This window comes from Chironomus tepperi, unplaced genomic scaffold, assembly GCF_022539635.2.
Source record: "Chironomus tepperi strain 1889 unplaced genomic scaffold, CSIRO-AGI_Ctep_v1 contig_163, whole genome shotgun sequence".
Lineage (NCBI taxonomy): Eukaryota > Metazoa > Arthropoda > Insecta > Diptera > Chironomidae > Chironomus > Chironomus tepperi.
This window is the reverse complement of record NW_027226285.1, coordinates 679,095-694,929: the sequence shown is the minus strand read 5'-3', so window position 1 is coordinate 694,929 and position 15,835 is coordinate 679,095. Positions and strand designations below refer to the sequence as shown.

Below are 15,835 nucleotides of genomic sequence, written 5' to 3'. Positions count from 1 at the left end.
ATGAAGGAATTGAATGATTAAAAACTATTAATAGTCATAAAAAGTCTTTCATTTATTGAAACTTAGAAGTTTAGTCAATAAATTTTGATTGATTTTCAGTATAATAAGTTCAATAAGTTATGATTATTGCATGAATTAAGTTTATAAATCAAGTTGAATTGCTAAATGCAAGCGATTAGAAAGAATCAAGGTAAATATGACTTAGCATTTAGTGACGATAGGTTACTTTGTATACAAGGTGGATGGGACTGTTAAGGTATTGACGTTCAACGAAAAATTGGATTTCTGATCACTGTTCTGTATACTAGGGGTGTTCACAATATCAAACCTAGTTAGCTAAGCTGTTGCTATAAAGTAAGTGTTTGAACTTGATCATGCTACAGGGAAGTAGTCAGACCACAAACACCATTGCCCCTCGTTTCCTTTAATTCGCCCATTCCATGCCATACTATATTTCTTTCCATCATTTTCACTCAATTCAGACACACTAAACATATATGTCCGTTATAGAGAGTTTACATTTTACCGAGATTCATTTCGTGTAACAAACTGCTGCAATTATAACGTTTTCAGGTCATAAGTTCTAACTGGTTTAATAGTAAAAAGTTGTTGGTTTTACAATATTGATGTAAATCGTTTTAATTCAGAAGGTCAGAGAGTTGAGATTCAATTAATTAATTTTTATTAAGTCATGAGCATTTTTTAAAAATCAGATCCCAATTTTTATTAATCTAAAATAAATAACTTGACAAATTTTTCATTTCTTTAATCTATATTTCATGTTAAAATACGTAACTATGTGTAAAGCACCAAGTATGACTGAAACTGAGATAAATATTTTGTAAACATTTTGACTTATCTGGAGATTCTTGAGCAGATCTGCTGGTCTTTGAAAATGACAATACAATTTACTGCACGGAAGCTTCTCACGATCCCATCCAAAAACAGCTGTTGCGACACCATCTGCAGCGTGTTTAAGAAAGTCAATTTCGTAATTAAACTGGAAAAGAGCCGGTGCATCTTTTTGGAACACGAAGCCACCACAGAATGTCACGTGCCATATCATTATAGGTATTGCTATTATCACTGTTATCTGTAAGGAATAGATTGTAGTGATTTTAGGTAGCATCTTGTCTGCAGCAACTTACCACAACACTCGACATCGATCCACAAAATATGCCAAAAATTTGAGCTGCAAACGACGTCAGCACTCCAATCACAGCAACAAGTAAAACTCTATAAAATTCTAGAGGCATTCCAGCCATCACATAAGCAAGAATATTTGATGATAGTGAGCATGCAATTAGCAATGGACTGTCGGCTAAATTGAATGCTAAGTAATAAGCCATGCTCGAGTAGTGTCGATTAAAATGCTCACGTTTTACTATTGCATAATCGAGAGGAACTAAGAGAAAGATAGGAAAATCATAAGATTAAGTGGATTAACGTATTTACATGTCAGTCTTTAATTGGTCCAAATCTAATAAATAAAACTTCCCAGACGTACATCAACAAGAAGTTCAGACATGTCAATGACACTTGACTTCAGAATTCGGCACGTGAAAAACTAGTTTTGTTCATTTTTTTTCGACCGGATTTAAAAGGTTTTGTAATTATTGAGCAAGATTGTAAGATGAAAAGTCACGTATTACGGAAGATTGAATAAATTATGTTATCTAAAGAGGTATTAGGGCGCATGTATTAGATAGATGTGGAAATATTCAAAATAAGAATTGATAATTTAAGTGGGTCAACTCTGTGGCTGCACATTAAGAGTTTTTAATGATTTGACCGGTATCAGCTTTACGCGACTGTAGCTTTAATATTTTAAAGCAAGTTTCATTCTTAAGACAATTCTACAAGTCGAGACAAATCTCCACACGCGTATTTTACGCAATGGAATTACTGGGAATTACCATCAGTTTGAATGAGAATCAAATTCTTAATGACAATTGCCTGTCATTCCCAAAATTATTGTTTCCTATTATATTGTTTCAGCTAAGCATAACAGCCAGCATAACCTTGAGGAATCTTCAGTGATTCCAAAAAAAATTATTGTAAATCATAGAATCGAATGCATTAAGCGTGTAATAAGGAACTTTAATAGTGATGACTAAATAATATTACAAACAATTTTGGCAAATTCAGTAGCAGGTTACTAAGTACGGAACAAATTGGCAACTAATGTGCCAACCAAGTGGCAACTTATGATTATTAAGTACATTAATAGATTCTACATCATTTAACAACTTTATAAAAGTCAACCACATATTTATTTCTGCATATACATTCATTCTCTCATTCACGACAGTTTCTGAATTAGAAGTCAATCACATTAGGCCTTAACATTACATTCGCGATTGTGCAATTTTATTTGCACAGTCAAGTGCGCTATACAAATATTAGAAAAATTGCAAAACACTTCGATCTATAGCAAAAACATAAATTCAGCATAGCTATAAATCAATTTTGCAATAAATGGATTATTACGGTCTAAAATCAGTGTTGTTTAAACTGTGTGACTCGATACACTTGGAGGTGTCATGAACCGTGTTTGGCTTCAGTCGTGGCTTGATACCAAAGTGTGCCGTGGCCGACTTGTGTACCGCAGCACACAGTTTAAACCACACTGTTCATCATATGCATTCGTTGCAAATATTGTCTTAAGCACTGCACTTGACATTGAACTACCAAATTGAAATCAAACCACTATATTACCATATGTAGCTACTAAATCATGTTTCTGCAGAAAATCTAGTTTAAACTTTCGCTCATATTTTTTTTCTGCTAAAGAAATCAAAACTGCGTGTATATCTACGGAAATAAAAAACACACCAAAAAGCAAAATTCGCGAAGAAAAAAGTAAGCTCAAGGTTGTGTGATCGCTTTAAAATGTAGTTCAGCTATTGTTTTTTATCTGTTACGCGTAAATTATATTTACCGGTAATTTTCAAAATAATTCGGTGAATAACCTGGTAATTTTGTGAGATTTCTCTCTAATTTTCCACAAATTTTGGATGTTGGAACTAGTTATTGAATATTAAGATTCAAATGCTATTTAAGAAAACCAGAATTTGATACTAAAGAACTGGTTCTGACAGATGCAAATCTGCATATATTTTGGGACATAAAATCTTGATTGAATTGACTGTTTGAGGCTTATTATATCATCGGAGACGTTAGACTCGGGTTTATTCAGATGTGTACCTAGGAATGGGACTTGGAAGTCTATTGCCGAACCTTCAGTTTGCTAATCCCAACCCAAACCCACCACCTCCCCAAATACTATCAAAATAGTCAACTTACATCTCACCATCATCGAGAAATACGCCGTATAAGTCTGAGCATACACACTGCACATGACAAATTGATAACTGCTGATCATGTTGGCTGCATCATGTCCAATTTGAAAGTATAATGATCCAATGAGTAATGTTAAAAATAATGACATCCCAACTCGTAGCTTTATATAAGTTATATCTCGATACATGAAGAGGAAGTTCCTTAAAAGTAGTAATTTTAATTGATATAAAAATGAGGATGAGTATTTTGAGTCATCGATACTATTCGGGTTCCAATGTTGGTGACATATGTAATTATTATTACTGAGATTATTGTTACTATCATTATTATTTAAATTATTGTTCTTCATTTCCATCCATTTCTTCTCATAATTAATCCTTCCATTCTCAATCTGTTTCCGAAGTCTGTGATTGTGCTTGCCATAGTCATTGCTTGCTATTTCCATAACATAATCAGCTGGGTTGTATGAGCTTGGACATGGAATTTCACATTCTTTAAGATATGGAACTAAGCCTTTAGCAGGTCCATTAAATATGCAGCTTCCCTCTGCAATGACATAAAGCTGATCAAACATTTCAAATTGCCGTGCTGATGGCTGATGGATTGTGCATATCACAGTTCGTCCAGTTCTTGAGATTTCTTTTAACAGCATAAGACATTGTGATGCTGCAAATGAGTCAAGTCCTGTCGTACATTCGTCAAGAAAAATGATTTGTGGATCATTAAGGAGCTCAATGGCTATCGAGATTCTCTTCCGCTGACCACCACTTAATGACTGTACAAATGTATCGGAATTTTCTAATTTTAACATACGTAATGTGCTTTCAACTTTTGCTTCTTGTTCCTTTTTTGTCAATTTAGTTCCAGTCTTAAATTTAACAGCAAATGACATTGACTCGCGGACCGATAAAAGTGGGAATAAATTCTCTTCCTGCATTATATATGCTGAATGTTTAGTAAATTCTCGTAAATCTCGCGGTTCATCATTTATTGTGATTGATCCATCAAATGCATCTGTATTAAAGCCGCTGAGGATGTTGAGGAGGGTTGTCTTTCCACTCCCACTTGGTCCCATAACTGCTGTCAGCTCACATGCTTTGAATTCACCGCTGATGCCCTTGATGATGTGTTTTTGTTCTGTTGGCGGAAATAGAGATTTTATGTTAGGCATTTATATGCATTTGATTATGAATTTGGGGTCGATCGCAAATGACGTCAGTCATAAATTGATATTTGATTTTAATAATTTTTGATGACCTTCAAATCACCTTTTCCTTAATAAAATCAAATCCCAATTTACGATCGACTCTTTTGTGTTTTTTCGGAAATTAAACTAATGAAGATAGCTACGGAAATTAACATAAAAAGTGCTAATTAAATTAAACATGTAATAAAATTCATTAAGTTTAACAAGGCTAGACAACAGATTTTCTTGTAGTTCTGTCATACAAAGAATGTTATTATGATCTAAGTTGTGCTTTATTTAGGCGTGATTTCACCATGACTCACAAACATTCTTTACTGGAAAGAAATTACTTGGGTCTTGTGAGTTTACTTGAAGCTGTAAATTGGCAGATCTACGCGACTTGTGTGACACGAGACGTGATTATGATTAGGAATATGACAAAAATTCGGCTTAAAATGCCGATTAGTCAAAAAATTGACAATTATTGACATTAATCCACTTCTAAGCCCAACATCTATGACTCTCAACCGAAAAAGTGTGCCACAACACAAAACACTTTGACAAGCACTGATTTATTGGAATGGTGTTAATTGGTAGATATCTAAATACCTCAATATTTGTACATAGAATCAGTAAGGTGAATGAATGAGAACCGTAAACATCATTGACTCTTAAATTGTTTACCCAAAATCTTGTGGATGGTTTTCTCTGTAATTAACCGAATAATTGTGGCTTGTTGGATATAAACTCGACATAAATTGTTTTATTTGCTTGTTATTAGCATGAATAATGGTCCAATTAGTGAGAACTGGTACTTATGGGTGGAATTTTAGCATAAAATTTGCAACTATAATTTGTGACATCTGGCAATTGATTAAAAATTAAGTTTAAGATTAACAAATGCTAAATCTTAATTTAAATATTCTTAAAAAAAATGTTCAGATTTTGAAAATTGATTTAAAATGTCAAAAAGTCTTTGTCTGCCTGGCAAAAAAAAGCATAGGCATCGAGGTTGCATCGACAGGTGTCTGACATCGAAACATGACAATTTTTGATGCCAAAATTATCAGTTATCAGTAATTAATTAAGGAAAAACAACATTTTCAATTCAACTTCCTGGATGATGAATTTTTTAGAATTTTAAATTAATCAATAAGCATTCCAAAATATTGAAAAAATCAAATCTAGTCTATCAATTGATTTAGGTATGATCTTCAAAATAGCAATTTATCCTTGATTTTGTTGAGCCATTGATCCTAACCCGGAACACACTGCATAGAAATGATCGAAAATCCGGAATCAAACCCACATGACCCTAACCTCAGGGCTGATAAGAGGAAATCTGGTCTCAGGCCAAAGTCAAAACAGCTCAATTCCGGATTTTCGGCGATTTATTTGCTGTATGCCTTTCGAATATCCAGAATGTATAGATTTTTCATTTGATTAACTGCTTGTCTAGACCTGTGGATAACATATCCCATTCCGAGAACATTAAATGTCATCAGAACTAGATTTACAATTAGCAAAATAAAGCCTATCTGCTCAGAAAAAAATTAAATGTTAAAGTGCACAAATAGCATAATAACAGCATGTTTTTCTGTATGGAAAATGTGCTAAAAATTAGTCATTGTCTTATTGCTTAAAATTCAAATTAAGCAACTAATAAAAATTCAAGTTTAGCAAGAACTCTGCATTAAAAATATCAAAGATAACTTTAGAGCTAGTCTAAAAATCATAAAAACATTTTTATCTTCAACTTCTATTTTTTATCTATAAAAACTGACCTAGGTCAATACATAACTTATTTTTGTAAAACAAGTTCTGCTATAAAATTAGTATATTTTTGTTCAATTTACTGATCATCCACTCAAGTGTTGATCTTTCCACTATCAAAATTCAAAAGTCCAAAAGATAATTGCACATAAATAATCAAAAGTTGAACTATATTGTGATTTGAACTTTCGGACATGATTGTTTTACTGACTATTTATTACAACATAGTTGTTAAGGCAGTGATGATCAACCTGTTTGCCGAGAAACGAGTGCATTAAGACATTCTGTCACCGTGAGGACGACAAAACATTAGAGTGACATAAAGATGTCCCGGCTTCATCGTTACAGCTCTTTTTGGATAATTTTATCAGCAAATAATTCGATAAACAGCAGTGTGCCGTTGAGAAACGTGCTAACAGATTCAACATGCAGTCAATCATCACGATAGCGATAAAAGTAAGTCAATCAATTAATTTCACGATAATTATTGCAACAAAAAACTTCATATAATGTCTGTGGTTAGTAATTCTATAGATAACTCGTTCATTAACTCAAGTTTCTTATCTTTGCTTAAATATTTACGTCTAGGGGGTAAAGCTGTGACTAAAGAAATCAAAATGTAGTCATATTTGGGTTAGGGAAACCGTACGAACTCTCCACAGTACATCACTATCACCAATATATGCTGAATAAGCACTTTAATCAGAATCCTAGCAAAATTAACTTTTCACTCCAATAATTTCCTCCTTGAACTTATCACAGCAAGTAAAAAGTTTAAAAACTTTCAGTCTTTACGTCAAAACCCTCGACGAACAGGCACAGAGTTACAAAACTGAGAGAAAAAAACATTTTAAAGATAAGAAATCACAAAATTGGCACTAGGTCAGAGTTTTTTATTTTATTGCATGTTGATCACTGCGTAGCATGTGGACTTTATTCGGAAGTGAAAAATACCATATCGTGTTGATTGGCACCGGCAGAGTTGTTAGTTGTTAGACATGGTCTGAATAATTTTTTTGGAGATTGATTTGAATTGAATTTTGGGATTTTTTTAGAAATTTCTTTAAATGGATAGTTGTTGAGGAAGAACTGCAACTATTGGAATTCAACCCGATCAGCACAAGTTGGTAATAGTAGTCAAATGGCGGCTACAAGTCATCCAAGTGAGAATTTTTATTGCAGTTCACATGAAAATTGCAACTTGGATTACATGGCAATCAAGTGGTAGCCATGAACAGTTTGTGCTGATCGATCAATTATTTTATTCAAGCGCTTCAGATGCTGCAACTAGAGATGGATCAACTCATGTATCATCATCTTAGAGATGTTCCAAATAATGTAAATATATGACTGCACTTTCCAGAAACTCTTAAATGTCACAAAAATTCAATCCATATACAGACATTCAGACGCTAGACAGCTTAACACTTCACAAATCTAAGAAAATCTATAACAACTTCCAATAAATTATCAATTTTTTCAGCTGAATTTTTGTCATTTTTAATTCAAAAAAATTGCTGTGTCACACAATCAGACTGCATATTTGGAACTTCAAGGAAATAAATATAGTAAATGAATTCCGAAGAAAAAAACTTGTTGATGGTTTTCTTCTTCATTTAATCAGTATTCATGATTAGATATGAAGTTCAGTGGACTGACTACACTAAATTGTGTAACAAAAATGAGACAAAAAAATAACCGGACAGCTGACTGACTGCAGAGCATGATTATATTTTTTGATAAAAAAGTGAATTGTTTATGCGTGAAACTTGTAGCTAACGTGTTTGAGTCTGTTGACTATTCTAGGCTTTAATAGATAACAAAATCAGCAATTCGACGCAAATATAATTTTTTTTACTTCCGATAGACACAAAATGATGCATAAAATGTCAATTAACCTCTATGAATAATTCCACAATTCACGGTGTAATTTAAATCTTCAAATTTTAAATCCATTTTTATACACAAAATTCTTATCACTTCTTTTTCAAAATATCAATTTTTTGTATTTTCTTATTTTCATTCACGTCAGTTACACAGCTCGAATTAAGAACGACTGATTCGAAAAACACGAAATTTTATTTTTTTCACTGAGAATTTGAAATGTTTGAGAGAGATAGACAAGGTTAGACCGCTAATAAGTTTTGCGTTTGTCTCTATCTTGCTTCAAATGCTGAACAAAATTTTTCATGCCTTTAAAGTTTTCGATCAGATGTTTATTTCGTCTCTCTCTTTTTTGGGTATTTTCGTTCTGTTTTCAAAATTTTTGTGATTTTTAAATTTATTATAATAATACATTTTGGCTGTGATTATGCAGAACAGTAGTTTATGAATGATGCCCGAGCAGCATAGTGTGACTAATTGCATTTTTCGCTGTAAAAATGGGTCGAATTCAACTGCTACGCTGCTGTCAGAGCAACTTCTCGTCGTATACCTAATTAATACGGCGACGTAAATATAACACATTGTGCTGCTCGGGTACCTTAGTCTTAATATTTTGAAGCGATTGTGCAATTAGTTTTCAACCGGTAAAAGTGAAGATTTTGGTGATCTGCTACTTTAAATATAGAACAGTTGCCTCACTTGGGATCATGTTGCATGCGAGATTTTGACTTTAAATTGAAATTAAATTCTCGAGTTTGAATTTCACCATCAGACTAGTGATTTATCGGAAGTAAATATTCTTCGGCTTCCTACTTGTGGCACAATTCGGTTATTATCAATCAAACGGCGACGTAGCGATGATCGTTGTGTTAAGTATAGGATTTGATGACTGAAACTAAGCATCAACCAGCGTTTATTGCAAGTAAGGGTTATGAATGATGTAGTTAGGAATAAAATAAATTCACCGTGGATTGATGAACCTGAATTAATTGTAACGTACTGTATAAATGGAATTGAGAGCTCTTGGGTATTTTGACTCCTAATTATGACCGATGCTTTCTAATTTTAATATTCTATTGCCTTAAGAATGGGTTCAATTACTAAGTAACGCGATAAAATCGACTTTTTGACCACCTTCTCCTCTTCCTATCTTCTGACATAAGTGCATTGGTCCCAAGATCTCAATAGTCGCTTAGAGTATCAAACATACAATTGCTTTGAGAAGAAAACTCCAAAAATCTCTCAAAAAAAGTTGAACTCAAAACAAGCAATTTGTTATTTTTTAAGAGAGTCTAATCTCTCTTCCGAAATCAATGCTGACCCATTTTCTATTGCAAAGTGTAAAACTGCTATGATTTTCACACTTATTACTCTAAAAAAAGTTCAAATTTCTGTAATCAAAAAAGGTCAAAAAACAAATTTCTCGTGCAAAAAATAAACATCGATGCTCAGTATGTGGAAAATTAATGACAGTGGACTTAAAAATAAAACGCCGGGTAGTAAAATAAATTATAATAAACGTAAGATTTTCAAGATCAAAACGCATTAGAGTAAACCTGATTATTCAAAAAATTCCTTTCATAAGAATATTCTGTTTATTTTTACGATTTTCTTGATGGCTTTGCTGAATTTTGTTCGGAAATGCCAATACTCAAAATTTGCATAAGTTGTTTACAGTTTAATTGTTATTAAAGATGCAGAAATTTGGCAGAAATGAAGCACTTTTGGGTCATTCACTTGTTATGTTTGGGAGAACAGGGCAGGGGCGTATTCAGGACGGGATTGAGCTACGTCGGTAAATGCTCCTCAATTTTATCCTTAAGTCGTAATATTCTGAAGAATAAACATCCATAAGTCTTTTGTCTTTCATTCTGCTTTACAAACTTTTCTACTTTTTTCACATGACATTTTCAGATTTTTTTTAATTCATACAAAATCACCGCCTTAGTTCTTGCCTTAGTATCATTTGCAAGAACATCTTTTTTTGGCAAGTTTCGTTATAATTTGCAATAAACTTGATATTCTTATTAAGATCGTCGAAAATAATTCCAAAAAAATTCTTAAAAATTCTTCGACCGATGTTAAGCTATTTTTAAGCATTGAAAATTTTTGCAAAACATGATTTGATCTTCAACGGGTTTTTGCATATCATAAAAATGTTATTTTTAAGCAAAAAACCCAAAAACAAATTTTAAGCATCAGGACATTGCTTGCACGTGTAGAGTTGCTAATCTGTAGTTATCAATATTTTGATCTTATTTTGGTTGTTACTTACTTACTAAGCTGGTCGTACAGATGATCTTCTTAAGATGTTTCCTGGACCAAACGAAATTTGTTGGCCTTTAACTTTTGGTCGTCAAAGAGAATTAGCATCTGTGCATCACATTATGTTAATTGTGAAATGATTCATAAAATTGTACAGCTGTGATTTTTGTCGTGAATTTGCAATTCATCAATATTGTTTAACACCTTTTAAACACCAATTTGTTAGCAGTCTCTAATTATGATTGGGGTAGTCCATATGCAATTAATATATGGGAGATTAAATATGCGTGTTTATATAATTACGCACTTTTTAATATCAATCATTGACACAAGAATTAGATTCATAGGAATGAATGTCGATGTTATAATGCAGATAGGCACATGACGCATAAAAGGCCAAAAATGCAGATAAACATGGATCTGCTTTGAGGTCGGATTTTATCGAAACTTGCATGGAATCAGAGATATGCTAGCTTGGTGTCGGATTTTTGGTCATTTCTATTCCATGTGCTTTTTTAGATAATGCATGGTACCTGGATTGGATGTGTTGAAAAGGACGCTAGAGTCCTTAATATTCCGAATTGGCAGAAGGTTTCAAAGGACAGAGCTATCTTTAAACATTCCCAACTCCCGGCAATGTGTCCTTGTGCGCCTTAGCCAAGGAAGGAACATGTATGGTACCGTAATGCCATCATAGTGGTAAAAAGCACGTTCATTGTCTATTATTGTGGATGATCAATAGCAATCAAATAAATCAGCATTTACTACCTGTTGACATATCGTAGTTTAAGTCGCAAAAAAAGACATGGTTTTCTCGGTAGATCTCTTTAAATGTTATCATTTATAGGTCAGAATGATACACGCTTTGGATAGAGTTCTCAGATTCTCAAGAATAAAAATCATTCAGACTTGATTCAGACTGTTTTCTTTTTTTTGGAAGTTCAAAATATAAATTTTATGATTTGACATTTTAAATTATTTGAGAATTTATCATTAAAAATGCAGCCATAAATTCTACAAACTAGCGTGGGACAATCCCAAAAAGAAAATTAATGCAAAATATAATTTATATGCTAAAAAACCACAAATAAAGGATGAATCGTAAAATTCTTTCAGAATTTTTATGAAGAAACGTAAAAATCAACGAAAATGTGCGAAAAGCCAAAATGTCACATGCGATTAATTGGCTGGCTTCATTCAATTTAAACTATAATATTTTTTTGAAGAGTTCAATCAACTTTTTTACTATAATTTTTAGTATAGTAGACATTGGAGTAGGTAAGTACCAAACTAATAGGTCAACTATGAATGCCAGTAACCAGTTCCAGCGATCACATGGAGGATCAATGCATTGTTGATAGCGACAGTATTAGATTTGGATTGGGAATTGACAAAGGTTAGTCATCAACAGAATTATAATTGACTGTTTGGCCAGAGAAGTAACCAAATCGGTTAATCGATCAAAAATTCAACTTTAAGCTTGCATGATTCTGACTTCGTGCCATACATCATGCCAGAGTCATGTAGGTCTGGTGCTAAAATTTGGATCGATTTATGCTATTCGGGCATCTTGGCTGGTCCTAAAGATCTATTATAACTCTGTTGCTGGCTTCCGATTCTCAATCTTCGATCGAACCGAGTTATTCTATACGACTAAGTAATCACATCGTCAAAAAGTAAGTTCTAAGCAAGTTCAAAGCTAAGTTGGCTTCATAGACTTCATAGAGCTTACTTAACAGATTCTAATCAATTTTTTTGACAAGCTGGATACTCAAGACACCAATTAAACATTTATTGCCATTTTCTTATATTAGAGGCAATTTAATAAACCCACTCAAACCTCTTGCTGCTCAGTCAGCGCTCAGCAATAATTAAAATTTGTGCCAAATGTTTATAACTTGTAAACTGCGAAGTTTTTTTGCAAATTCTTTGTTTGGAAATTTTATAGAGTTATGTTGTCAGTTCTGAAAATTCCCATCGATCTTGCCTAACCAGTCTTTTGGTTTTTCCATCCTGTAAGAAATTCTACGCCTTTTTTTTTGGAAACTAAGAATTTTGTAAATATATTTTATTTACTTTAGCAGTTTTATTTAAAATTTATACAATCAAATTTCTAGTCGACTTAACTTTCTGTAGAATGCATCAAATAAGTTTGAAAGAATGTATCAATTTGGTCAATTGTTAGATCTGGTTGCGAATGAGTTGTCTTTATATGCCGCAAAAGATGCGTACGATTAATATAGCCTTTGTGCTTACATATCTGACAAATCTGTGGAGAATAAACAATAACAGAATTAGTTGATGCTAAAAATAGGTAATAAGAAGACACGGAAGAGTGGGATATTGGAGACATAAACAAAATATTGGAGATCTATTCTATGATTAATTGTTATGGCTAGTTTTAGCACTCAAGAATTCGCAGTTATTGGGGATTATTGTTTTTGTTACTCGTGGGATGTCAACAGTCTTTAATAGATACTGATTGATGGACAAAAAATCAATTAGAATCAAATCTCATGCGCAGTTTTATAGTAAACAGCTTATGGGTGTGGCTATTAGGTATGTCCTGACGACAGATACAAGGGTGAAGATTAGGTTGAAATTCTGGGAGTAGGTAGAGATAATTTGAAATTTTTGCACGAACTACAAATTGAGATTGGGAAGAGAGGAGGTGAGGTATAGAGGAGTGGTAGGGCCAATTGACTGTGATGACATGAAGGTTTCTACTTACACACTGGTTCTGATACTCTTGGTCATGCTTCTTCATGTGTTTCCTTAAAATTGGTCTAGTCTGAAATTTCTGATTACATACACTACATTCGTGTATTTTGTCATCTCGATGGATATCCATGTGACTCGATCGATTCGCGCTGGTTTTAAACGCTTTGTCACATATTGTACCTGTTGAGGATGAGAGGATTGGCATTATTATGAGGTAATTTTGGTTTTTGTGTTGATTTTCAGGTTCTTCTACTTACATTTATAAGGCCGCTCATTGGTATGTGATCTCATATGAATCTGCAAGTCTGACTTCGATACACATTGCTTTGGACACATTGAACAAGTGAATCGTTTGTCACCGCCAAGTTCTACGAGTTTGAGATGCTTGTTGAGCAGCCACTCAGACTTGAAACGTTTGCCGCAGTGCTCCTCGCAAATGTACTTCTTCATGTTGCAGACTTTCATATGAGCCAACTTTTCGAATTGTGTTGGAAATCGTTCACTGCAGCATGTGCAAATGAACTCAACCTTTCTGTCAAAAATCTCTGGATGCTTTGTCTTCACATGCTCTGGGAACTGTCTGATCTGCTTGTGTCCTTCAAAGCAACGATTGTCAAGCGGACAAAAGATGACATTTGAATGGAAAAATAAGAGATGCATTTTGATGTAAAATTCAGACTTCCTGATTCCACAATGCCCACAAGTGAAGAGAATCTCTTCCGATAAGTAGTCCTCCTCAGACAATGACTTGTCGGACCTCACAAAATGTCCTTCAAATGCAGAGCCTCGTTCAATCAAACTTTCCTCTAAATGCTCAATCTTACTATCATGTAGTGATGTGTGGGTAATAAGATCATCCTCACTGCTGAATAGAATTTGGCATTCGCCGCACTGATATGAAGGCATTTGAGGAAGGATCGCCTCAAAACTCTCATGAGCCTTTTCATGCAGTTTTGAGTACTTTTCCTCTTTGAAGTAAATCCCACAAAAATCACAAGCATATTGAACATTCTGTGTTACTGTACGCTTCTTATGCTGTAATGTCCTATGTTCCTGTAGATCTGCAAAAGATGTACATTGAACACCACACTCACATGTGAATACCTTCTCCATTTCCATACTGTCGACAATAATTTTCATATCCGATTCTTCCTCTTCGTCATCTTCTTTTAATAACATTGACTCTGATGTCTCTGATATCGTGTCTTGAATGATGTTGTCATGTTCCATAGTACTATCGTCCTGAACTTCAGCATAATACTTTTCCTCAGATTCTTCAATGAATTCTTCGTCCGTTAAATTAGATTCAATATACATAGGCTCAAAATTTGGATTCTCTACTTCATTCTCTACTTCATTTTCAACTACATACTGTGTCTTACATCGAATTATAAAGTCACTTTCAGTACATTCCAGCTCAAAGTCTTCTTCTTTCTCTTTGTTTTTACTAAAAAATTCATGAAGCTCTGAAATTGCATTCTCAAAAAATGACGACGGGAGATTTTGCTTTGAATTCTCCTTAAAAATGTAAAACTGAACAAGCTGTTCCTTGCATTCATCACAAATGTAGTTAATTACAGTAGGATTTATCTAAAAAAATTATTAATTATTCAGTTTATTTTAAATTTCAAAATTTCAACAATTTTTTACTTACTCGTCTCGAAAAACTATCAAATATTATATCCTCCAAATCTATAAGCTGTGCTCCAATTAATACCGAATTACCATTTATATCGTATAACATTGTTGACAATGTACTGCAATTGCAGAACAAACAACAATAATTCTCCTCCGAACTCATGTTTTAAACTAAAATTTGTCACAAATTTATATGCAAGCCTTATTTGTTGTTGTAACGGATGTAAATAAAGATTTCTTCAGAGGGGTCGGAAACTTTTGAATTTTAAAAAACCGTTAAAATTATGTCAACTAAAACTTTATGATTTGGATTTAATTTTAATCTCTGATTTAAGTTTCTGAATAGAAAATGTCTGGTAATTAATTTTTGGGGATATACGCAAGGGATCGTTCATAAATAATGTCAATTAAATTAAGATTTTGAATTCTCAAAATTTGAATTCTGGGTAGGATACATAAGTTTCTTCATTTTATAAGTCCCATAGCTTCACATCTCCCATCATCACCTCTACTAAAACATCAGACGTAATTTATGAATGACCCCACAATATTAAAATTTTACTGCTAGTCTCCCATCTAAATTGCGCACTATCAATGCAGTTAGACATAAAATAATTTACTCAATCCTCTCTAATATGATCATTACTTATGAAATAATGCAATTTTCCATCACCATAGTCACTAATATCTTACCCATATTAATGGAGTACAGAAGTTTGTCTATGCATAATCATATTCACGAATGGGTTCTAGGATGTATGTATGAAAAATGACTTTTCTCAAAAAACTTTAATTTTCACTTCTTTTATTCGTACATGGATGCTTGAGGATATTATATGTAAATTATAATAGTCTTTTCTGATAGAATAACGTGACATGAATTAACGAGGATATACCATTCTATGGCGTTTAGAAACTTTTAAAGTCATTCTATCCAAATATGACATTTTATTCATATATTGGGGGATAGATGAAAAACTACATGATTTATTGTCGTTTAAGGATTAAGAGCATCAATTGAAAATGGAATTTCTGTTGAGCATTCTGCATGACTTCATATCAATT

The 15,835-nt window shown here is 33.2% G+C and overlaps 2 protein-coding genes across 2 annotated transcripts; both read right to left on the bottom strand.

Moving 5' to 3' along the window:
* Window positions 1-698: 698 nt before the first annotated feature.
* LOC139088404 (ATP-binding cassette sub-family G member 1-like) lies at window positions 699-8,335 on the bottom strand. Its single transcript, XM_070637620.1, has 4 exons — window positions 8,161-8,335; window positions 3,307-4,440; window positions 1,149-1,405; window positions 699-1,093 (listed from the first exon to the last, which is right to left on the bottom strand). The coding sequence occupies exons 1-4, from the start codon at window positions 8,216-8,218 to the stop codon at window positions 758-760; spliced, it is 1,785 nt and encodes a 594-aa protein (XP_070493721.1). The 5' UTR covers window positions 8,219-8,335; the 3' UTR covers window positions 699-757.
* A 4,140-nt stretch (window positions 8,336-12,475) lies between these two features.
* Window positions 12,476-15,008, bottom strand: LOC139088421 (gastrula zinc finger protein XlCGF26.1-like). The gene is made up of 4 exons (XM_070637640.1): window positions 14,787-15,008; window positions 13,390-14,722; window positions 13,143-13,312; window positions 12,476-12,680 (listed from the first exon to the last, which is right to left on the bottom strand). Exons 1-4 carry the CDS (start codon window positions 14,931-14,933, stop codon window positions 12,534-12,536), a joined length of 1,797 nt encoding a protein of 598 aa, XP_070493741.1. The 5' UTR covers window positions 14,934-15,008; the 3' UTR covers window positions 12,476-12,533.
* Between the last annotated feature and the right edge of the window lie 827 nt (window positions 15,009-15,835).

Coding starts and splice junctions, on each gene's coding strand:
- LOC139088404 (XM_070637620.1), bottom strand. CDS start 8,218: ATGGATTTAAAATTTGAAGATTTAAATTACACCGTGAATTGTGGAATT. Junction 1,406..3,306: donor TTTCTCGATGATGGTGAGAT/GTAAGTTGACTA, acceptor TCTTTCTCTTAG/TTCCTCTCGATTATGCAATA. Junction 1,094..1,148: donor GATCGATGTCGAGTGTTGTG/GTAAGTTGCTGC, acceptor TATTCCTTACAG/ATAACAGTGATAATAGCAAT.
- LOC139088421 (XM_070637640.1), bottom strand. CDS start 14,933: ATGAGTTCGGAGGAGAATTATTGTTGTTTGTTCTGCAATTGCAGTACA. Junction 14,723..14,786: donor TTGATAGTTTTTCGAGACGA/GTAAGTAAAAAA, acceptor TAATTTTTTTAG/ATAAATCCTACTGTAATTAA. Junction 13,313..13,389: donor CAATGAGCGGCCTTATAAAT/GTAAGTAGAAGA, acceptor CATCCTCAACAG/GTACAATATGTGACAAAGCG.